Source organism: Odocoileus virginianus, chromosome 5 (assembly GCF_023699985.2).
Source record: "Odocoileus virginianus isolate 20LAN1187 ecotype Illinois chromosome 5, Ovbor_1.2, whole genome shotgun sequence".
In the NCBI taxonomy this organism is placed as follows: Eukaryota; Metazoa; Chordata; class Mammalia; order Artiodactyla; family Cervidae; genus Odocoileus; species Odocoileus virginianus.
Window position 1 is genome coordinate 75,551,603 of NC_069678.1, and position 25,369 is coordinate 75,576,971.

The 25,369-nt window shown below is 41.7% G+C and overlaps 1 protein-coding gene across 1 annotated transcript in view; it reads left to right on the top strand.

Annotated features, from left to right (window-relative positions):
- Positions 1 to 24,731, top strand: part of LOC110138935 (uncharacterized) — a 44,177-nt gene extending 19,446 nt beyond the window's left edge. Inside the window, 9 exon segments of the mRNA XM_070467189.1 lie at positions 4,692 to 4,928; positions 8,822 to 8,916; positions 10,214 to 10,423; positions 12,722 to 12,732; positions 12,734 to 12,833; positions 13,715 to 13,858; positions 18,583 to 18,675; positions 21,431 to 21,550; positions 24,136 to 24,731. Of these exon segments, the coding sequence (XP_070323290.1) occupies positions 4,692 to 4,928; positions 8,822 to 8,916; positions 10,214 to 10,423; positions 12,722 to 12,732; positions 12,734 to 12,833; positions 13,715 to 13,858; positions 18,583 to 18,675; positions 21,431 to 21,550; positions 24,136 to 24,300 (1,175 nt within the window). The 3' untranslated portion in view covers positions 24,301 to 24,731.
- Positions 24,732 to 25,369: the final 638 nt, after the last annotated feature.

A 25,369-nucleotide genomic window follows, 5' to 3' on the forward strand; every position in this document is an offset into this window, starting at 1 on the left:
CAGGATCCTCTGTCTATGGGATTTTCCAGGCAAGAATACTGGAGTGGGTGGCCATTTCCTTCTCCATGGGATCTTCCCCACCCAAGGATTGAATCCACATCTTGAACTTGTGTCTCCTGCATTGCAGGTGGATTCTTTACCATCTGAGCCACCAGGAAAGCCCCAGTTATGAGACAACAATGAGATAATGCATGTAAGGCCCTCTGTACAATGCTTGACATGTAGTTACTAAACAGTAGCTATTATTATGATTATACAAGTTTTTTTTTTCTTCATAGCACTTTTCCCTACATCTCCTTCTCCTTCTAGAAGAGAGGAGAGGTTTGAAATCAGACAGATGTAAATTCAAATCTCAGGTCCGCCACCTACTAAATGAAAAAAAGGAACTAATAATACCTATCTTAAAGCATCATCCATGGGAGTATATGAGGAGAAATTTTTAGTGAGCCACGTAAAAGTCTAACACGTAATAACAAATCTTTTGACTTTGACATCAATTCTTATCCTTCATTGGGTCAGCTATGGTCAAGGAAGCTTCTTTCAAGCCACAGCAACTTGAGGCAGAAAGAACCTTCTGGGGTCCCTCCCTTGGATTGATGGATGAGGTGGTCACTGACATTTTCTGGCCTAACACTGAGATCTTAGGAGCAACAAGGGAAGACAAAAGAGAAAGTAAGCCCCTAGGCCTCAAGAAGGGAGGTTGTTGTGTTCTGTGATCAGTCATGTCCAACTCTGCAACCCCATGGACTGTAGCCCGCCAGGCTCCTCTGTCCATGGGATTCTCCAGGCAACAATACTGGAGTGCGTTGCCATGTCCTCCTCCAGGGGATCTTCCTGACCCAGGAATCGAACCCATGTCTCAGTGCAACTTTTGCATTGGCAGATGGATTCTTTACCACTGAGGCAGTTTGTTTTTAGACTTAAGTAATAGGAGCCAAGAGAGCCACTCAGGGTAGTATTATTGGATGTATGTTGAAATGGGCTTTTCATGGGCAGAGCTAAGGCAATAATCCTGGATATCAGGTAGTGGTATCTGAGAAAGACTGACTCAGCTGCAGGGAGGAGATGAAATGAAAGCTACCCTCAATGCCTCTTTCATCTTAAGCTGCCAAATTGCCCCATGACTCTGAGATCGTGGTGGGTCCAAGAAGTGGGAGTCAGCAATTCTGAGGCATAAAATCAGACAGGCACTGAATGTTTGGAAGGAGTGCCGGGTCCCAAAAGAATGCTTCTTTGTCTGTATGCCATCTATGCCAAAGCAAAACAAATTTATCAGCATCTCCTTGAAACTGCAGAGGAGAGTCTAAAAAGTTTAAGCAATAAAAAAGGTAAAGGGAAATTGATTGTTCAATATCATCATTACTAATTCAAGAAGTATAAAATGACATTGCTAATCTCTTTACTTGGTAAGCAATTTTATTATTTTACTAGACATAAATATGTATAAGCACTCAGTCCCTCAACCATAAAGGTACTTTACCAAACATTCCTGTAATGATTTTCATAATTTAACTTTCATAGGGGAGGGTGTGTTAGAGCATTAATGGAGCGCTAACTACATAACAGTACATGAAAAGTGGGTTCAGGCATCGGATAGTGAGGGGGTTTACAGGAATATTGGAGTTACCTTCTGATATCCCCTTACTGTCTTCAAAAGACTTGATCAACCTTGGCTGCATTTCAATGTCTTTAAAATACACAAACCATTTCTATACGCTGCTTTTTTTCTTCTTTAATCCCATAGATAGAAGGAAAAAACAATGGATGGAATCTAAACATGGGTCACTTATGGCAAATTTCAGCTCACTGCAGGAAAGTTTTACGGAGACAAAGAAAAGGATAAAGGTAATTACAAGAATCCAGAAATATACTAATTCATTGGGAAAGTTCTGACTTCGATACAACTGTTTTTATTCATGATTATCAACTTATTTTTTTTTCTTAGTATAAAAAGAAGTAGTAGGTGGAGAAAAGTCTCTACAAAAATAATGTATTTATTGAATAACAGGTATTTAAAACTAGTCCTTAGACACATTATCCCATTAATCTTCCTAACAACTCCATTGAGAAGGTTACTATTAGGTTCCCAATTTTGCAGAGGCCCTCAGAGAGGTTGAGCAATTTGCCCAAGGCTATATTCACAGCTGGCAAGAGGTGAAGCTGAGACTTGATTCTAAATCTGACACCAGACTGTGTTCATTACCCAGGACTATACTGCTTTCCCCAATCCTAAGCTTTTTTAAATTTAACACTCTGCACTTGAAAAAGGGGACAGCACTATATAAGCCCCCAATACTGTTCTCCCCCAGAGCTGCTTGCTACGATGGAGAATTGAGCAGACAGACCTAGGGCCATGACTTGCTAGCTGCATAATTTGGGCAAGTCTTTTCACTTCTCTGAGCTTTGATATTAGATGGAGATACTAATCATCATCTACCATTCATTAGGCAGGGCTGCTGTAAGAGCCTCATAATGTTTTATGAGGGAAGGGGGACGCTAGGCAAAGTCTTTTTTTTTTTTTTTTGTCTGAGAAAGCTTTTGTCCTATAAATAGAATCCATTGATTGTCCTCTGGAGTGATTTCCCATCTTCTCTCTCCTGGATACTACTGTGAATCTCATTTTCATGTTTATTAAAGGAGAGAATTACGAATTGGCTTGTACATTTTAAAATTTCATTAAAATCCACTCTGGAAAATTGTTTCCAGAGAGAGAACAGAGAGACTGTCTGAAGGACTCTTGAGGGCAGTGTGCACAGCCACCCACCTCCTCCCAGCTTGACTTCTTGGTTGTTGCCCCATATCTCATCCCATTCAGGTTCATTAGGTGCCCCTGGTTGTCTTAAAGGGCTCTGGATACAAAGGAGGCTTGGAGAGCAGGGAAATCACATGGCTACATAGCTACATCCAGCAGAGTGGAGATTCAAGGCTTGGTCTTCTGCCCGTGGGTTTAGTACTCTTGCCTTTGTGCCCATGCCTCCTCCATGAAGCCTTCTCTGACTACTCTGGCCTTCCTGAGGTCTTTGGGGAAATAAGCATCCACTTCACTTTTTTTTCAGCTGCGCTGGGTTTTTGCTACAGCAGGCAGGCTCTTCACTGTGGCCGGTGGGCTGTCTCTGGTTGCGGCACACATTTCTCTCATTGTCTCTCTTGCTGCAGTATGAGGGCTCTCTAGTTGCGGCACACAGGCCTGGTTGCCCTGCAGCATGTGGGATCTTAGTTCCCAGACCAGGGGTTGAACCCTGCATTGGGAGGCAGAGTCTTCTTTTGGAAGGGGAGTGTGGATTCTTAACCACTGGACCACAGGTGAAGTCTTAAGTGTAAGTGTATGCTTTAAAATATAGACAGCTCTTAATGCAATATCAGACATGAAAGTGCTTAGCACAAAGCCTAGTGTACAATAAATGCTCAAGAGACATCTGAATCAGGACCTGTGATCCTTCTGTGCAATTTAACACATATTTATTGAGCATTTCCTCTATGTCGGACCTTGTCCTAGATCTTTATGTTAAAGAGTCCTCTGCAATCCAGTTTAAAAATTATTCAAAGAGACTGAAATAAGCTTAACTGCAACATAATGTGATCCAGGGAGGTACCAAGAGTTGTGGGATCGTAAAGGAAGGACCCTCATCAGGCATGAATAATGATAGTCCCTTGCATTTTATATTGACAGTTTACAAAGTGCTTCTTACATCTCTTACCCATTTGACTTTCAAGAGAACCCTCTGGAGTATGATTAATTATCTACATTTTGCTGATAAGGAAGCTGAAGCTCAGCGTTAAAGTGACAGAATCATAACCAGAAAGCTGGGCAGCAGCTTGGAATAATGAAAAGACACTAGCTTGGAGGACTGGACATTGGCTTATGTGTATGTTACTTGCGAATATATGATCTTAGATTAGTAACTTTCCCTCTCTGGAGCTTGGCTTTCTCATTTATAAAGCAAGATACTTAGACTACAAAGGCTCTAATACCCCTTACAGCTCCAGTATTGTCCGGATGGGGAGATAAAGTCTCGGGTTAGGGGCTCTGAAATTAAGTAGACTGATTGTATGATTTTGGACAAATAAAATAGCTTTAGTGATTTCATAACAAGGTAGAGATATTAGTAAGGCCCACCTCATAGAGTTTTTATGAGGATTATGAGTGGTGACACACATGAATGAAACATACTGCATGGTAATGAGGAAGTGTTCAATAGGTGTCAGCAATGATTACTATTTCTTCTAAGAGGCCACGCTGGGCCTCTTCTTACCACAGCAGTTGTGCACGGCAAAGCCTGATTCTGGCCACCCATGGGGTCTCTGTAGAAACCCCATGTTTTGTAAAACTTCAGAACAGTATTTAAGTATCTCTTGTAAATCAGAGGCAGTATGGTATGCTGAAAAAAAGAAAGAATCAGTCAAACATGGCTTAAAAATCCCAGTTTAGTTCCTTACTAGCTATGTGGTCCTAGGCAGCTCACTTCACCTCCCCATGACTCAGACTCCTAATTTGTAAAAAGTGAAGATAGTACCTGTTTTGCAGAATTGCTCTGAGGCTTGAATAAAATCGTGTGTAAAGCAGCCACGACGGTACCTGGCATGCAGCAGGTGTGTAAGAAGGTACCAGAAATTGGTAAGAGCAAGTGCTTGGTTTCTGTGGCTGCTTTTAGGGTACTGAAGTCTGAAGATTCTGTGCTCTCTGCTCTCAGCTCTCCAAACCAGCGAAGATGCTAAGTTTTATGCCCTCTCAACCAGATTTAAGCCATTCAGCAATGAGAACGAGACCTTGGTGGTTCAGTTTTCGGTAAAACATGAGCAAGGCATTGATTGCGGTGGTGGGTGTGTGAAACTCTTTCCTGACACCCTGAACCAGGAGGATATGCATTCAGAATCAGAGTATTACATCATGTTTGGTAAGCGCTCTGATAGCAGTCACTGTCAGCTACGTGAGGTCTTTTTTTTTTTTTAACTGTGCCGGGTCTTACTTGTGGCACAATCTTTGTTTCAAGATAAAGGTTATTTTAGTTGCTGCATGCATGATCTTTTTTTTTTCTTTTTCAGTTGTGGCATTCAGTTCAGTTCAGTTCAGTCGTTCAGTCGTGTCCGACTCTTTTCGACCCCATGGGCTACAGCACGTCAGGCTTCCCTGTCCATCACCAGTTCCTGGAGATTGCTCAAACTCGTGTCCATCCAGTTGGTGATGCCATCCAACCGTCTCATCCTCTGTCACCCCCTTCTCTTCCTGCCTTCAATCTTGCCAGCATCAGGGTCTTTTCCAAGAAGTCAGTTCTTCACATCAGGTGGCCAAAGTATTGGAGCTTCAGCTTCAGCATCAGTCCTTCCAAAGAACATTCAGGACTGATTTCCTTTAGGATGGACTGGTTTGATCTCCTTGCAGTCCATGGGACTCTCAAGAGTCTTCTCCAACACCACAGTTCAAAAGCATCAATTCTTTGGTGCTCAGCTTTCTTTATAGTCCAACTCTCACATCCATACATGACTACTGGAAAAACCATAGCTTTGACTAGACAGACCTTTGTCTGCAAAGTAATGTCTCTGCTTTTTAATACACTGTCTGGGTTGTTCATAGTCTTTCTTCCAAGGAGCAAGCGTCTTTTAATTTCATGGCTGCAGTCACCATCTGCAGTGATTTTTGGAGCCCAAGAAAATAAAGTCTGTCACTGTTTCCATTGTTTCCCCATCTATTTGCCATGCAGTGATGGGACCGGATGCCATGATCTTCGTTTTTTGAATGTTGAGCTTTAAGCCAACTTTTTCACTCTCCTCTTTCACGTTCATCAAGAGGCTCTTCAGTTCTTCTTCACTTTCTGCCATAAGGGTGGTGTCATCTGTGTATCTGAGGTTATTAATATTTCTCCTGGCAATCTTGATTCCAGCTTGTCCATCATCCATCTCTTTTTTCTTTATCAGGTGTGGCATGCAGAACCTTTACTTGTGGCATGCAAGATCTAGTCCCCTGACCAGGCATCAAACCCTGGTCCCCCTGCGCTGGGAGCCCAGAGTCTTAGCCTCTGGACCACCTGGGGAGTCCTGGTCCTGTGAGATCTTAATGAGAGCCACTGTAGCTCCAGAAAAGGCTCAGAAGCACCTGGGCCAGGAAATTTATTTTTTAACATTTACTATATTGGAGTATAGTTGATTTACAGTGCTGTGTTAATTTCTGTTTACAGCAAAATGATTCTGATATATATATATATGTATAATATATCCAGTTATACACACACACATTCTTTTTCATATTCTTTGAAGCAGGAAGTTTCTAATGTGATAGCTCCACCTCCCTCTGCGGTAAGACTCTTCAAAGACCTGAGAAAAGCAACTCTAAACCTAAATGTTAATATAAATAGATCAAAGAGGTGGAGAGTCACATGGTATTAATGAGGCTATAGTACAAAGAGACATTGTCTACGTCTAAGAATAGGAGAAAGGGACAAGAAACTATGCAGACACCCTCAAATGTACAGATGTAATACAATAATGCTTTGTGGTCTGAAGGAGATTCCTACCCCCCAGGCAGAGAAAGACATAGAAGGTCAGGGAAATTGCTTTTATCCAACATCTGTGGTGCATCCAGTGATGCACCTGTAACCTCAGTATACTGGGCCTCTTTGGGGCAGTCCAGCTCTTACTTAGCTCCTACCCTTAGACCAGCTTCAATATTGTTGATATTTAAAAATAAAGAAATGACAGCTACTAATCCCACTCCCAAATCACTGATGAAGAATGTAGATTTTACTGAATGTTTTTGCACAAATTCAGAGGAAAAGTTTAAACTACACATCATACATCAACATTTCCTTAAAATTCTCTCTAAATATTTTTTTCTATTCCCAAAGAACTCCATATCTCTCTCTGGCCCTTCCTCAAATCCTCCTCTTCAGCTGCTTCACCCTTTTTCTGTCTGCATCACTGCTCCCTCAACACTCCTTTCTTTACTACTTGTGCTACCGAAGCAAGCACTACTCTCCTTCTTTCTTATATTTCAATGTTTTTCTTATTTTTTTAATCCTTTTCTTATGTAGACCAATATAGCATTCTGGGGCTCTAAAGTGTGTATCTTCCACCTCTACTTTTTTCAGAATCCCCCCTTCTCACAAGGAACTTATATTTGAAGATGTGCATGGTGGTTGTAGTAGGGAAATTGGAAATAGGTTTCTTTTAATGTGATTTTTTTCAAATTAATAGTATTTATTTGATGCTCAAAAAACCCAACAAGTTTTATTGGGCTATCATCATCTCCATTTTATAAATGGGAAAATAAAGGCAAGAAATTTGCCCAAGGTAAGTAAGTGGAAAGTAAGATTTTGAACCCAATGTGTCTGGCTGTAAAGCCTGGGCTTTTTCTACTCTACCCTTTTGTATTCTGTTTGGTTGGGGACACAGGCATATGAGTCATGTTTTAAAAGACAGAATGAAAGACATAGTTTTAAAAAGCTGTTGATGAGGTGCCATGAAATCGCAAAAGATGGCATGACTCAGTCCAACTGGGGGCTTTTGGGAGAATATATTAATTAATCTTTGAAGAATGGGTTAGATTTTAATAAGTAGAAAAGAAAATAGAGGAAATATAATTCAGGCATAGGAAACTGTGTATACAAAAGCTCGGGGGCATGAAATTCAAATGCAAGTAGAAAAACGATGAGACCAATGCTTTTGAACTGCGGTGGTGGAGAAGACTCATGAGAGTCCCTTGGACTGCAAGGAGATCAGACCAGTCCATCTTAAAGGAAATCAATCCTGAATATTCATTGGAAGGACTGATGCTGAAGCTGAAGCTGCAATACTTTGGTCACCTGATGTGAAGAACTGACTTCTTGGAAAAGACCCTGATGCTGGCAAGATTGAAGGCAGGAGGAGAAGGGGATGACAGAGGATAAGATGGTTGGATGGCATCACCAACTGGATGGACACGAGTTTGAGCAATCTCTAGGAACTGGTGATGGACAGGGAAGCCTGGCGTGCTGCAGCCCATGGTGTTGCAAAGAGTCGGACAGGACTGAGCGGCTGAAAAACAACGTGGCCGGCACACACTCTGTGCATGTGTGTGTGCGTTTGTCTGTTGTGCATGCAGGCACATGTGTAGGATAGTCAGAGAGCAATATCATGAGAAATTAGGTTGAAAAACTAGATTGAAACCTATTCTTGGACCTTTGTCTAAGTTTTCTGGGCTCAGAACCACCAACTGTGTCCTCTAAAGTTTTCACAATGCAGGAAGAGTCCCCGGCTCTGTTTCTAGTTAAGCTTGGGTTTAAATCTTGGCCATGCTACTTATTTGCTGTTTGATCTTGTGCAAGTTGCTTAACTTTTATAGGCCACAATTTTCCCAACTAAAAGTTGGGATAGTAATACCTACTTGTGAGAATTAAATGACATGCTATTACGTGCCTGGCACAGAAGGGGCTTCCTGGCAGGTTTGGTCAGTGGGAGTCCTGGCAGAAGATCACAGGAGGGAAGAGAATTGTGTCCCTTGATTGAAAGTCACAGCTTCTCTCCAGACTGCCCTCTCTACTGAACTCTTTTTTTTTCCTGGGCTCTGATAACCACCTCTTTTCCTCCCCCCTTCAAGCCTAGGGATGGGAATAGCCCTACTGTTGCTAGCCTGCAATATAGCATTATTCCTTATATTTCCTCAATGTCTTGCTCCCACTATTTAAAATAGTCCCTTTATTAAGTTCTTCTGAAATAATCCTAAATTTGTGTGTGCTATCTATTTCCTGCTGGGACTCTGATGATTACACAGACCATGTCTGTTTTGGCCACAGAACAGGCAAACTGCCTAAAAGTGATGTAAAATCATGCACTGGGATTTAATTTCCAGGCCCTGACATCTGTGACTTTGGCAACAACAAAGTACAAGTCATCCTTCGTTATCAAGGGAAATACCATGAGAACAACAAGGTCATCAAGTGCAGGGTGAGTGTGTGGGCTGGTCATTAGCCTTGGGAGAAGGGCAAGCATCTTGAATATGTTATCTGATTTAATCTTTATAACATCCCTCTAAATTAAGTACTATCATCTCCATTTTGCAGATTAGAAAATAGAAAGTGGTATAAATTACAGGAGTTTACAGAAGAAATTACAGAAGAAACTGATCTGAAAGACAGGAAGTCATATAAAGTTGTATCTTGGAACAAGGCTCAGCAAGTTCCCATTCCCCACTGCTAGAAATTGGAAGAGATGGGGGAAGTGGGGAGTGCTGGACTTAGAAAGAGGTGGTGAGTTTACCTTAGGAATATCTCAGCTAGAGAGATTTAGGTTGGCTGGAGGGTAATAGCTGGATTTCATTAGCAACTTAACAGGAAGTTACTGAATGTCAACTCTGTATTAGGCCTTGGACTGGGGATAAAGTAAGTTAGGCGTGACCTCTGGTCTCATAGAACTCAGAGTCTAGTAAAGGTAGGAGTCAAACAATGGAGAATGACTATTTAATGTAATGGGGGTCTATGAGAGCGTGGAGGAGACCCCACCGCCACCTGACCTTGTGTCTTAGGAAATGCTTCTTAGAAAAGTTTTCGCCTGAGCTGAACTTTGAATGATGAGCACAAATTGGCCTTGTAAAGGCTGGTGACAAATTTTGGAAGGATTGAGCTACTAGAAGAGGTAATCATATGAGAAAAGTTGAGGAGGCTTGAGAAAGAGTAGCACTGAAGAAGTTTGGCTCAACTAGAGCACAGGGGGGAGGCAGAGACCGAGTCCAGAGCAGCCCCTAGAAGCTGGGTCATTGGAAAACTTGTTTTCAGGGCAAAGTCCTTCCCTACCAGGTCAGTACAGGAGCTGTACATACAGGGACTCCCTGGGATCCTGCTCAGGGTAGGCCTTGTTGTATATAGGCCTATATACAACATATATAGGCCTTGTAGGCCTATATCTGCATAACATGCAGATATAGCAGATGAGTCAGATACGAACCCTGCTATTGAGAAGCTTAGAGTCTAGTGGGACAGACAGAAAACTGGAAAAGAAAAAAGAATGACCAGAGTTATGATGAAGGGAAGGATGGGAGCTAAGGGAGACCAGAGGAGTATGTACTTAGGAGAATGAGACCCAAAGACTCTTTTGGGTTAACCAAAGAAATAGGATGAGGAATATGGCAAAGTGTGTTTGTGACTACATGGGAGGTAGCATTCAGGAACTGAGGGTATGTTTTAGATGGTGCATTTAATGCTTGAGGTCCAACAGGGGACTGAAATATTCCTCTTACCCTTTCTAGATCAATAAAGACACTCACCTGTACACTCTCATTATTCGCCCCAGTGCTACTTATGAGGTCAAAATCGACAATAAGCAAGTAGCAGCTGGGGATGTGGAGGATGACTGGGTCTTCTCGCCTCCCAGGAAGATAAAAGCCCCCTATGCCCAGAAACCAAGGAAATGGGATGAACGGCTGCAAATAGAAGATCCTGAAGATAAGAAACCTGAGGTCAGAAGGTGTTTCCTTGGAAGCAACAGGGGATCTTAGCTGTGGGGATGGGCAAAGAAGGCTGGGAACAATGGAGCACAAATGGGAGACAACAGTCCCTCAAGGAGGTATCCAGTTAAATACTGGTATTCAAAAAGCATGGAGGGAAAAGGAAAGCACCTCACATTTGTTCAGGATCTATTGATCCTGCTAGCAGCCTCGATGAGGATAAGGAAACTGACACTTAAAAATGAATGAAGTGACTTGCCCAAGCTCATATACATTAGAACCGACATTTGAACCTGGATATCTTTGACACGAAAGTTACTGAAATGGGAAATGTGTGGAGTATATGGACTGATTCATTATTATTCACTGGAAAGCTGTATCAGATACAGCTATGAATAGAACAATTCAGGGACTGTGAATCCTCTTGGATTTCAGAATCTAGTGAGGGATGCAGGCAGGTACACAGATGCAGGTCACTGTGTAATTAATGGTGAGAGTCAGGGAAGTCAAATCCTGTGGGAGTTATGAAAGTGAAGTCGCTCAGTCGTGTCCGACTCTTTGTGACCCCGTGGACTGTAGCCTACCAGGCTCCTCCCTCCATGGGATTCTCTAGGCAAGAATACTGGAGTGGGTTGCCATTTCCTTCTCCAGGGCAGCCATGAGTAGGTTCCTAATTCAGGCTGAGTTGGGGTGTAGGTGGTGTTGGGACTCTGGGGTCAGACAGATATGGGTTTGTATGGGAGCACCACCATTTACTAACTATAACATCCCACCTATAAACAGACCTTGGGCAAGGAACTTAGCTGCTATGAAATTTCACAAACAGGGTTTTTATAATACCTATATGTGAAAGTTGTTGTAAAGATTAAATGAGCTAATATATATAATTTAGTGCCTGGTACATAATAAGTCCTTAATACATGGAATTTATATGTTAATCATGTACTGAATTTCAAAGAGCAAATTCATTAGAGCAAGGGAAATTGAGTTGAAGGGAAGATATTCCAGACCCACAGCAGGTATGAAGACACATCACTCAAGCAGAAAGTAACATGGTTATGCGAAGTACTGAAAGCTGCAGTTTAGTATTTTGGGACCATAAAGTTCAAGGTGGAGAGTGAGTGGGAGATGAGTTGGAATGGTCTGTTGGAGCCAGGTCATGGAGGGCCTCACCTGCTGGGCTGCTGCTCCTCAGGGCAGAGCAGATTCAGCTTCATATGGAAAAGATGCTCAGGGTTAATCGAGGAGCAGCATGGCACCCAGCAACCGGAATTCATTCCCTAAGGAGAGGCCTGTAGAGAAGTAGGCAAGGCCCAGCCATGTGTAAGGAGATTCAATGGGCTCCAAACCCAGGAGGAGGGAGGTATGGTCAGGGAATTAAGGCAGATGATCAAGCAGTGTCTGGACCTTCAGTACCCTGGGAAAATTATGGGCTGGGTTAGTTCCAGACCGAGCAGGCAGGCTCAAAGCAGCAAGACTAACCGTTGACCCTTCCTCTTGGTGTGGGCCATGCACCTGATGTAGTCAGGGATCTAGGCCTGGGGCAGAGGGGAGAGGCTCAGGCCTCTATGCTCCCTGTTGAGGGGACCTAGAGAAGGTAGAAACTACTTAGGTAGACTGGACCAATCAAGTCCATAGACCCCAGGATAAGATGCTGACTGTTAATATTTCAGAACCACAAAGCAGCTGAGAGAGCCCAGGAACCTGGGAACTTTATGCTGGTGAATGACTGTGAGCCTAGTGGGCTTGGCATCAAAGCCTTTATTCAAGTCCGAGAAATGGTCAGCACCAAGGTGAACTGTCAGGTAGATAGACCAGAACTTCAGAGGCTCCAGAGCAGAAGAAATATGAAAGATAGGACAGGCTGTAACTTGGAGTTCTGTCTTAGGAAATAGAAGGGACCTGGGGTACAAAGGAGGACTGATACAGATCTGGGAGCATGCTGGTGTCCAAACCAGGTCACTAAAACATGTCTTTAGGAAAAGGGACCCAGGCTAGAAGATTTGTTCTAATAATGGGGCATATGACTGTGGAAGGGAGAGGGCCAGGGTAAGGAAAACCCCCAGCTTCTTTGAGCTTAAAGTTGTCAGGGTCAGAAGGATGGAGAATTTGAGGAGAGGCTGGATTGCTTAAAGGCTTTTTCTCTGCTGTATGTATCAGATTTGTTTGCAGAGTCCTGAGCTGGGCTTTCATAGGGGTGAGGACAGGAGAGCAGCAGGGGCAAGGTGCCAGGTCCACTTGACTGTACTCTGGACCCCAGTTTCACTCTGGCCCACCCATCTGTCTTCATGGAGGAACATTTCATTTTAGGACTGGGAAGACTGAATACATCCCTGACCCAGATGCCAAGAAGCCATACAACTGGAATGAAGCAATGGATGGGGAGTGGGAAGGGCCCCTGATACCAAACTTGAAATATAAGGTGAGCAGTGGTGCGGCGGGGAGGTGGGGGGGATCACCTTTCAATCAGTGTGTGAAATAAGACAGAAGAGATGTAAACTTTAATTTACAGAACAGAAACACTAAGATCCTGTGGTCATCTTTCTGCTTCCCCACTGCCCCCTGCCCTGTTTCCCTCCATAAGGTTGTAGCTTCATCTGGGCCCTGTACTCAGGGCTGTGTCTGGCTGGGAGCAGGTGGGCTGGTCAAGGTTGATGCTGGGAGGCAGAGGTCCAGGGAGTCCTAGGCAAGGAGTTTGTCCCAAGTGGTGGATAACAGCCAAAGGAACATGATCAAAACAGGAAATGGGTCTGGGGTCAGGGACCAGAAGTCTCAGAAGTGGTCCAGAAAGGGGAAGAGTAGGACATGAATAGCCAAACATGCTGGGGTAGGCGGGCTTCTTTTTAAGGGCCAAGTCCTGACCTCACGTTGGAAGTGAAAGGGAGCTAAAGCAATCAACTATCAAATGGTCCAGAGATAGAATTGACTGAAATAAGTATTGTTTTATTTGGTCCCAGTTTCCTGTGCTGCACACCAGGAAGAGAATGGCCCCAAGTCCAGAGTCCTCAGATGGTGTTCCCTATGAGGCTACGTTTCCTTACCCCATGATCAAATTTGCACAGAGAACTGGGACCAGGCTCATAATGGGTCTCTACCACCTTGTTCAGATCCCTCTGGGGAGAAAGGGGAACTTGGAAGGGTCTTGTGAGTTAGCTCAAAGAAAAGGAAAGAAGCTCCAGGAAGCCTGCTCTGAATCCTTATGCCTAATCCACAATTGTCTTTATAAACTGATTAGTCTTTCTAATTGCACGAGAAGAATGGAAAAATACTAACGCCATGTTCACTCTTCGGGTCTTTGCTTAGGGGCAATGGAAACCTCGGACCACTGACAATCCCAATTACCAGGGGGAGTGGATTCATCCAGAAATAGACAACCCTGAATATAAGCCTGACCCCAACATTTGCCACCATTACAACATCAGTGTCCTTGGCCTGGACCTTTGGCAGGTAAAGCTCTCTGGGCTCAGAGCCATTGAACAACAGTCCCTCTGAAGTTTCCGCAAAGTGGAGAGAGCTCCAGTCTGGAAATTACAAGAGCTGAATGAGTCTTGTTCTTTCTAAATCTCAAACTATTCATCTTTAAAATGGGGCTAGTTATATTTATCCTGATAATTACAATGTCTAAAATTTACTGAGTCTCTACCCTGTACCAAGCTCTATTTCAGGGACTCTGCAAATGCCATTTAATTCTCATTATGAAATCCCCTGTACCTAAATGTGGAAACTGACATTCAGAAAAGTTAGCTAATTTGCCCGAAGACACATCTGGAAAGCAGAGAAGCTGAGATTTGAGTTCAGGCCTTTCTGAGGCTAGATTCAGTCTTCTAATAGTTTGCATTAGAATGAATGCAAACTATATGAATCTCGGGGGGTAGTTCTGGAGATAAAAGGGAATCAGAGATGTGGTAAAACTCTGAAATGCTAAAATCCCCAGAGAGAGTTTGGGGCTGATTGTCCCAGCCATGATGACAAATCCTGACCTCGCCTCCCTCTTCTCTGCCAGTTACCTTTCCTGGCTCTGACTGGAAGGCAAAGAGGGGGGCTCAGAAACTTAGGCCATCAGATTGTTGTTTTCTTCCAATGAGACCTATTATGATTCTTCCCCAACTCAGGAGAAGAGGGTACCTCAAGAGCATGCCCCAGAGGGAAAACTTTAGCTCAGGAGACCCCTTGGAAACTACAATCTCTGTAGTATTGAAATTCCCTTGGAGAGGAAAGGAAAGTAAACATTACTATCTGCTTATTATTACCCCATGTTACATTTGAGAGACTTTAGAATCAGAAATGCCACGTGATATGCCCAAGAGCACACAAGTAGTGCATGGGAGAGACAGGATTCAAAGACCTGTCAGCCTAAGTCCTTCACTGACTACATCCACTGTACAATGGAGCTTCTAGAAAGTGAAGCCACTGGTTCTTGGGTGTATTCTGGAATGTTCCATGGCCAGGGAAATCTCTGTCTCTGACCAGTGATTTCTACAGTTCAGGGCTGCTAAAGGTCTCTTGAACAGACGCCTGCTATTTGAAATTTTCTTGGATTATTTATTTCAACTTTATTCATTTCCTGATTCAGTGACATCAGCATACAAATGCAAGGAGATGAGGTAGGTAAATTACCAGGTACACAGTAGGGGTTCAGGAGAGAAGGAAGGAAGAAAGAACAGAGGGACATATGTTCTTCTTTCTTTGCTTTCTTATCTAAAGAATATGGATACAGTCTCTGCAAATTCCCATTACCTCTTTTTTTCAGCTGTCCCTTTTTAATAATAGGAACTTTCTACATCTTGTAAAAATATGTGGTCATGTTAACATGCCTAATCTGATTGTTTCCTTAAAATGCATTGGGTTTTTTTTAAGGCACACACTAAACAGTATCTTTGTTCATTTACAAAATATTAAAATTATTTGGCACTAATTTCTCTGAGTTCTATCTTCCTCCTCCAATAGGCAAAATTTCCTATTTGAGAATTTAAACCATGCTGAAAGAGTGTTTCTCAAACTGTCACATGCATATGAATCACTCAGATCTTAATAAAATGCAGATTCTGATCCAGCAGGTCTGGGATGAATCTTAAGAGACAACATTTCTGGAACTCCAGCAAGATCTCTTTATCTATTTTTCCTCTTGTAACACAGTTCTGCACAGTGCTGACATCACCCTTGCAGGCATCATTTCCTGTTAAGTTCTAGTTGGGTCTGGCACTCCCAAGTCCTACTCCACCCCACTCACTCAGCCAATCCAGCACATCCAGCTTACCACAGGATCCCTGAATCTCGCTGGAAAGCCTAGCGCCTCTCAGCGTGGAAACGGGCGGGGATGCGCTCACTGCCTCTACCCAGCGTGGGTTTCCGAATACTCTGTGAACCCATCACCCTCTGCATCAGGTCCTAGCCTAGTAAGTTTCTTAACCCTTCTGCTTAGTTCCCGACCCAGCCTTCTCTCTTCCATACAAAATTCCTTTTCTTTCCTTCTATTTTTCCCTCTTAGGCAGAAGATACTACCGTCTTTCATTGGGACTGAGCCTGGGAGGAGATGGCAGTGAACAAAGAAAATACTTTCTCTTAGCTTTGGGTCTCCTTATGATATTTGAAGGAGTATAGCCTAACAGTCATAATGCAGAGCACGCTGACATTCCTTAGGTCATATGGTCTGTGTCACAGCCCTATGGGGCTGGAAGGTAGGGTTTATCATCTTTATTTTATTGACCAAGAAGTGGAGGGCTTAGAGAGGTCATGTGACTTGTCAAGATCTCATAGCCAGTAAGTGGCTAAATCTATACTCTTTCCATTTTATGATTCAAGTGGGACATCAAGGAAACTAGGTAACTTTCAGTGAATTAATTTTTTAGGCTTTATAGTCTCACAAAAGTCTTTCTCACAAGTTCTCTCCTGAGAAGTGTGTGAAGGAAACAGGGAAGTTATATATTCTTCCATTGTCCAGACAAAAACATGGAGACACAGAAAGGATAGAGTAGACCGAGGTCCCTCCATTAGTGAGGTTTAGGAAGCAGGACTGGCCCTCATGTCCTGATTCTCAGCTGGAGGCAGAGCCATGAGTTTAGTGTAAAGGGATGGAGGTAAAAGAGCACCCGAAGAGAACAGGGGAGATTGGAAACATTTCTTGTGGGAGTAGGAAAAATGGAAGAGCCAAAAAATGAGCAGTTCTCTAACCAAGGCTGCTGGCAACTCAAAAAAGAAAAACAAAACAAAACATCCAACTCAAAAAAGAAAAAACAATCCCAAAGAAAAAAATTGTAAAGTTTCATAAAAAATTATTAAAACAAATTTTTTGAATGGCTCAGAGGAAATTAACAATCTCTATCCAATGTGGCTATTTTGTCATTTATTTTTCTGCTGAAGGCAGGGTTGGTGGGATGATGTAAGCCAAATAAACTTCCTTTTTATTTAAAAAAGCAAAACAAAACTTTTTTTAAACTTGAGAGGGAGGCTATGGTGATAACACATGCTGCAAACTTTCTCTTGGTCACACAACTGCTCTCACACAACTAATTTGCTGATTTATTTAACATAGTGCTGAAGTTTAAAAATCCAGAATGACCCTCCTGTGTTTCATTTGAAACATATGGAGATACTGAAAAATTATGATAAAAACTTACCATTTATCAAATGACTATTATAAACACTGTGTTTTACATGTATTATTTCTAATGCTCATGACAACACTGCAAGGAAGTTATTTTTAATACTTCACTTAAGAGGGAATAAAATAGATGGGGAAACAATGGAAACAGTGACAGACTTTATTTTCTTGTGCTCTAATATCAGTGCAGATGGTGACTGCAGCCATGAAATTAAAAGTTGCTTGCTCCTTGGAAGAAAAGCTATGACAAACCTAGACAGCATATTAAAAAGTAGAGAGATACTTTGTTGACAAAGGTCCGTCTAGTCAAAGTATGGTTTTTCCAATAGTCATATACAAATAAGAGAGTTGAACCATAAAGAAAGTTGAACACTCAAGAACTGATGCTTTTGAAGTGTGGTGTTGGAGAAGACTCTTGAGAGTCCCTTGGACTGCAAGGAGATCCAACCAGTCCATCCTAAAGGAAATCAGTCCTGAATATTCATTGGAAGGACTGATGCTGGAGCTGAAGCTCCAATACTTTGGCCACCTGATGTGAAGAACTGACTTCTTGGAAAAGACCCTGACGCTGGGCAAGATTGAAGGCAGGAGGAGAAGGGGACGACAGAGGATGAGATGGTTGGACGGCATCACTGACTCGATGGACATGAGTTTGAACAAGCTCCAGGAGTCAGTGATGGACAGGGACAGCAGCCTGGCATGCTGCAGTCCATGGGGTTGCAAAGAGTTGGACACGACTGAGCGACTGAACTGAACTATGAGGGAATAGGCTCAGAGGAGTTGAGTAACAGCCCCAAAGTCACACAGACACTATGTGGTTGAGCTGGTCTGACTCCATGACCTCTGCTCTTTCTATTCTATTTCTTTATCATTGAAAAATGCTGAAAGTATTTTTTTCAGCTATTCCTCATGACATGTGGGATCTTAGTTCCCTGACTAGGGATCGAACCAGTGCCTCTTGCAATGGAATTTTGGGTTCTTAACCACTGGACCACCAGGGAACTCCAATGAACACTGAAATTATTATATACCATTGACTAATTCATCTTTTTCTGTAATTGTAAATGTTAAATATGTTATTTTAAGAAAATAGAGAAATATGGTAGAGAACTGTGCTCACACTTCTTGTCGAACTTTTCTTTTCCTTGTATTCTTTTAGTTTTTCTGACTACATTGAGGAGAGAACCTTAAAAAGGCATCTGTAAGTGATAGCAGAGGTAGATGCCGCCAATCTGAACTGGGGCAAGAGCCACTGGGCAGCAATTTGGAGCCTGACAGAGTGATGGAAATTTCTTCACAACCCTCTGAAAGAGTTGTCAGAGGCTTGGGGGACATAGCACCTTGGGAAACAGTAAAGTAACTTATTTCTAGAGCAGATCAGCTAAGGTGGTACAGCATTCTGGAGCTTTTCTATTCTTAATCACCTTTGTATTCCCTCACTCCACCTCAGTTATTGATTAAAATCACTGGGCTCCTGGCCTGGTAATCTGCATTTTGCAAAGCTTCCAGTTGATATTTTTTTAAGCTGGTCGACCTAGTTCTAATAATCCCATCATTTTCATTTCAACAGGTGAAATCAGGCAGCTTCTATGACAATTTCCTTCTTACAAATGATGATGAGTTTGCAGAGGAGGTTGGAAATATGACCTGGGGAACAAGAAAAGTAAGATGTTCACTCATATGGATTTCCAGATGTCTGACGCCTCAGCTGTGCACTGTTCTCTGCATTTAAAAAAATCAGTCGCGTAGTCATTGTCTCATTTGCTGGTTGCGTGGCCCTGAGAGGCAGGGTAAAGAATTTGTATTCATTGGACATCTATAACCTTGTACATGACTCTATGAACATTTCCAAAAGTCTTCCCGCTTAGCCCTTAAAACAACCCAGCAAGACAGACATTAGAGTTTGTCTGTTTGTTTGTTTTTAATTTCGATGGGAGTAGCATTGCTTTACAATGTTGTGTTAGTTTCTACTGCACAGCAGAATTAATCAACTATACACAGTCCACAGGGTCGCCAAGAGTCGGACATGACTGAGTGACTGAACCGAACTGATACATATATATATATATATATATATATCCCCCCTTTTCAGATTTCCTTCTAATTTAGGTCACCACAGTTCATTAAGTAGAGTTTTCTATATTACTGCAGTGTATACTTAGTTGTGTGTTTCATATATAGTATCTAATAGTGCATATGTGTCACAAGGCAGATATTTTTATTCCCACTTTTCAGATGTAGGAATTGAGAGTCAGAGAGTATATGTAAACTGTGCAAGGTCACACACAACCTTTAACTTGTTGAATCAGAATGCACACACCTGTGTAACATTTCCTGCTCACAGGAAGCCACTGAAGCCATTTCTGATGGATGATTTGTAGAAGGAAACAAGGTGTTAGTGCTCTCTACCAGCTTCCCTGCTCTCCTAGAACTATTTTACGGGTGGAGTGATACTTGGGACAATAGTTTCTTAATGGAGCCGCCCTTCATCCAGACCTCCTGGTTCTGCAGGAAGGGCCATTGAAGCAGGTTTGTGGCCAAAGCCTGATTACCCTAAAGGCAGACTAGGCCCATGCTTACATCAGTAGCAAAGCATAGGCATCATAAAGAGATTTTTGAGAGAACTTTAGTATTTAATCTTTTCAAAGAGGCAGTGATACAGTCACCATAGAAAAAAATAAAAGTTAGACATTTTTACACTTTTTAGTCTGGTTTTATTTTTATTTTGAGGTTATCATCTAACATTGTTTTATTGAGGTAATATTACATATTGGTTAAGAACATGAGTTTTAGAGCTAGATTGCTTAGGTTCAAATCCAGGCTCTGTTACTTGCTAGCTGTAGGATCTTGGGCAAGTTATTTAACCTCTTCAGTCTCCTCATCTATAAATTGTGAATAAGATAGCAATTATCTTATAAGTCCCTGGCACATAGTAAAGTGAAGTCTCTCAGTTGTGTCTGACTCTTTGCGACCCCATGGACTGTAACCTACAAGACTCCTCTGTCCATGGAATTTTTCAGGCTAGAGTACTGGAGTGGGTTGCCATTTCCTTCTCCAGCGTATCTTCCCAATCCAGGGATCGAACCGAGGTCTCCTGCATTGCAGGCACACACTTTACCATCTGAGCCACCAGGGAAGCCTTTAAATGTTGCTTACTCAACAAAGCCTCTTTTGACCAAAGAGCAAAATCCCCATGATGACAGGCGTATAGTAACTGATCAATAAATGGTACTTATTATTATTAACCTGTATATTCACTTGGCAAATATTTGTTGAGTACCTGTTCAAAGCACTATTGTAGTTGTTGGGGATATGCCAGTGAAATAAAACAGAAAAGTTTCCACCCTCATGGGGTTTACATTCAGGGGAAACCAACAAGAAACATAAAGAAGTAAATATATATGATGAGATGGTGAGATAAACTACAGAGGACAAAAAAGCAAAAGAGAGGCCTGTCATCAAGGGGATTTTGCTCTTTGGTCAGGAGATGCTTTGTTGAGTAAGCAACATTTAAGTAACTTGGAGGAATAAGGAGCAAACCACACAGATATTTGGGAAGAAAAGCCTCTGGTAGAGACAGCAGCAAATGCAAAGTCCCTGAAATAGAAGCATAACTTGCTTATCCAAGAAATAGTAAGAAGGAAAATTATCCAAGAAAGAGTAAGAAGGAAAGTGTATAGTGCTGAGTGAGAGAAAGAGAGTAGTTGCCACCATTTCTCTGAATAAAATGGGGAGCCATTTTTAGCAAAGGAGTGATATGAACTGGCTCATAGATGAATGTGTTACTCTGGTTGCTGTGTTGTAAAAGACTGTAGGAATAAAGGCAGAAGTGAGTGGTGGTGGTGAAGACAGAAATGTTCAGATTCTAGATTCATTTTGAAGGCAAAATTCACAGGAATGACGGATTAGATACAAAATATGAGTGGGAGTAAAGAGGGATGGCTGCAAAGTTTTTGACTCCAGTGATTAGAAGGGTGGAGTTATTGAGATAGGGAAGAACAGGAAGGAGCATATTTGGTGTAGGAGTGGGGACAGAAACAAATAACATATTATTAAATGTTAAGTCAGATATGATGATTAGAAACCCAATGTCAATGAGGCAACTGGATACAGCCTAAATAAGAGATATAATAGTATATTTGAGAGTCATCATCCTACAGGTAATACTTGAAGCCCCATGACTCTGGATGAAATCCCCTATGGAGGGGGGATATAGAAGGAAGATTCAAGGATGAGCTTTGGAAAGAAAGTGAAGTCACTCAGTCATGACCTACTCTTTGTGACCCCATGGACTGCAGCCCGCCAGGCTCCTCAATCCATGGGATTTTTCCAGGCAAGAATACTGGGGTGGGTGGCCATTTCCTTCTCCAGATGATCTTCCCTTCCCAGGGATCAAACCCCGGTCTCCCGTACTGCAGGCAGACTCTTTACCGTCTGAGCCACCAAGGAATCCTGAAGAGCTTTGGAGCACCCCGGTATTCAGAGATCAGGGAGAGAAAGTGGAACCAGTGAAGAAGACAGAAAGAGTAGCCGATGAGGTAGGAAGAGAACCAGAGGAGTATCCTGTTGACCAAGTGAAGAAAGCATTTTAAGGGGAAAAGGAGTGATCAATCGTATTGGATGGTCAATAAAGATGAGGACTTAGAAGGGACCACTGAATTTAGTAACATGGAGTTCATTGGTGACTCTGACAAGAGCAGTTTCAGAGAAGAGGTACAGGGAAAAAATGGATTTGAAAAAGAATGAAAGAAGAACAACCAGAGACATAAGTATAAACTAGTGTTTCGAGGAGTTTTGTGGTTAAAAAAAAAGGGTAGAGAGAATAGGGTGGCAGGTAAAGGGAAATGTTGGTCAAGACTTTTTGACCAACGTGCCTGCTTTTATGTTAATGGGAATGATACAATAAAGAGAAAAACAATATTGGAGAAAAAGAGAAGAATTGATAGAGCACTGTTCTTGAGACTATGAAAGTGGGTGAGATCTAGTGCTCAAGGTGCACTGGCTTCCCATAGGAGTACAGATATTTCATCCATAATGACAGGAAAAAAAGGAATGACTGTAGAAAAAATATAGGCAGGTGGGTAGATGTGGTGGTGACAGTACATGTAGTTGGATTCTCTGGGAAGCACACAGACACCAAGATGGTGTTAGAAATGTAAGTGATTTATTGCGAGTAATGCCTGGGAAAGATGAAGGGTAGAGGGGGTAGGAATAGGCACTTCTGAAAGGAGAAAGGGAAAGGAGGGTTGGGTAGGAATTATAGCTAAATACAGTGCAGCTCTGAGAAAACCTTGTTAGCCCAACATGGCTCCAGGGGAAAAGAAGGAGAGTGAATCAAACACAAAACTATAGTAGGCTCACCAGTTACCACTAGGGTCTCACTTGAGTTCAGTTTTAATGAATTTAAAATGACAATCAGTTTGTTTTTATTATTTTATCTAGTCATTCTCTCTGCTTAGGTGCAGGCATGGCAAACGAATTAATCAGATTTGAGGACCTGTCCAACTAAGGGAGGGAAGGGCAAGGGAGTTGAAGATATTTGCAAGAGAGTAATCACATAAAAATACAGAAAGGAGGATAGTGAAGGTATGAGTTAGATGAGGTCCAATGAAAAGGAAATGGTTCAATGGATTATTATAGGTCCAGGAGGCTTGAGGAGTTGGTAGAGTTTGGTTACCTTTGGCAAAATCTGCTTTGGTAAAGAATGGAGGGTAGAAACAGATCAGTGAGTAGAGCAGTGAGAGGGAAATAAAGAAATAGAAACGTTAACTGTGGCCAGTGCTTTCCAGGCACAAGAAAATGAAGGCTTGACTGAAAGAGAGAGTATGCCCCCTCAACACAATGAGGCAAACACAACAAGATGTCAAGCATTTGCTCCCAGTAGGATTGTCGAGGGCCCCAGCCTATGGGGCATGCAGTTTCTCAATCTAGCTTTGTCTCCCAGGACTGGGTAAAAGACTACTTGGCCTAGATTCTCTATGTTGAGGATTAAAGACCTAGAGGAGTTCTAACTCTGTCCTTTCTTTAAGGGCCCTCTGAGCAGTAAAATTTATGATAACGGCTCTAAGGATCGAATTCTAGAACCCGGGTGACCCATTAGAGATCACAGAATCCCACTTCTGACTACAAGTTTGTAGTTGCTATAGTTCAAAAGCAAATTCAACGTGAATTTATTTTTGACATAAATCCCAGCAACATTTTTTAAACCGTGTCCTACCTAGAGTAATGCAAACAAAAGCAAAAAATAAACAAATAAAACCTAAAAAAAAAAAAAAAGAGCAAACTCAAAGAGCTTCATTAAAACTATTTTACATGGAGAAGGAAATGGCCACCCACTCCAGTATTCTTGCCTGGAAAATCCCATGGACAGAGGAGCCTGGTGGGCTACCATCAGGTCTCAGAGAGCCAGACCTGACTGAGCACACACACACGTGTGTCACACAAGCCCCTGGTCACTGATGTTCACCATCTCATCTCGCCTTGCGCCCTCTTCTCCTGTGTGTTGTTTTCCAATCTCTGACTTTTTTTTCCCAGGTTTAATTTCTTTCATTTTCCCTTCTGTTACTGCTCGAGGGGCTATCTTTTACAAGTTCTAGATGAAAATACAAGTTTTTTTGCAGGGGAAGGAGAATGCAGTGGCCAGCCAGGCGCTTACGTCTCCTTCCTAAACAAACAAACAAACAAAAAACTATTTTACAGTAATATAGCAGAAAGAGGGTCAAACTCAGAACCAGAAAACCTGATTTCTAATTCTAGTTCCACAACTCAGTAACTGTATAGCTTGGGCAAGTCATTTAATCAATATGAACCTCATATTCCTAGAAAATGCGACCTTGTACATTGTTGTAAGGAATAGAAATAGCATGTGTATATTGTCTCACACCATGCTTAGCAGTGCTGTAGGCACTGAGTAAATGTTTGTTGAATCTGAACCAATTTTATTTATGAACAAATTATACACACGCATACTTCTTTCCACTCCACACATACTAAAAATTTGTATGTAAATAAACACCATACCACAAATCTTTAAGTGTGTGGGGAGATGCCAGATGTTTCTAAAGTGATTCAACTTTGTTTATAGCATCTGTAAATTACTATTTTGAAATTTCATACTCTAAAGAGGATGAAGAGAAGCAATGGAGAGAACTGTATGAAGAAATGGAAAAAAGAAAACAGGAAGAAGAGGCCAAGAAGAAAGAGGAAAGGGAATATGACATTTGGGGAATTGAAGAAAAGGGAAGTGAAGAAGATTCTGCTGAGGAATCAGGAAATGACAGGCAGCTGAAGGAAGATGATGATGAAAGAGCATTTCTGGGTGAAAATGTAGAAGTCTGTGTTGACCGGAAGGATGAACTATAGCTGGGTAAAAGGTGGTCCCCACTCAGAGGCAAATGATACTGCTTAGAAGGAAGAATGTTCAGGAGTTTGAGCAAAATCTAGGGAGCAAAATTACTTGCTCTTTTTGAATGAACACTGAATTTGTATTTCTATCCTATCATCTTCGCTCTGTATGTCTTTGGGAAAGTCCCACCAACTTTAGGGGCTTCTATTTTCTTGTCAATGGAAACCTGTTTCATGAGGTTGTTTTAAGGATTAAATTAGTGATATGTATAAAGTGCCTGATATAAATATTCAGTCAACCAGTAGTAGCTATTACTACTATCATTTTCATGGTGTTTATAAAATTAATTGACAGTAAAAGAGCTTCTTTATAAACTCAAGCCTCACTCTCAATTTATTCCAGTATATACAATAATTTTATTTTATTTTATTTTATTTTAATTTTTTTATCCTCAAATTTTATTTATTTATTTATTTATTTTTCCATTTATTTTTATTAGTTGGAGGCTAATTACTTTACATCATTACAGTAGTTTTTGTCATACATTGAAATGAATTAGCCATGGATTTACATGTACTCCCCATCCCGGTCCCCCCTCCCACCTCCCTATTTTATTTTAATATCTATATTATTTAGTATTTACTGAGCAGTTCTGATGGTTGTATTTGTGGGAATGCTATTTGATGTTTTCTTCTTGCAGGTGTATCAGCACTCAAAAGCAAAATCGGACTTCCTCTTAAACAATGATACTTTGTGAAACTCCTTTTGCTTCTCTGCTGTTTGGGGCCCTAATTTTTTAATTAATTATTACTTGTTTGCAGGTTAGCTGGTTTTATGTTTTGGTACTTTTCTGTACCACTGGTACACAACATCATTATATGCATTCACATAGCTCTTTACAGGTCACAAAGCACTTTCCTATCAATTTCCTCCTGCAATGTGCTCATTTAACCCCCAGAGAAGCCAGGATACCATTATTATCTCCCTTTTACAGATGCAGGAAGTGCTAAGA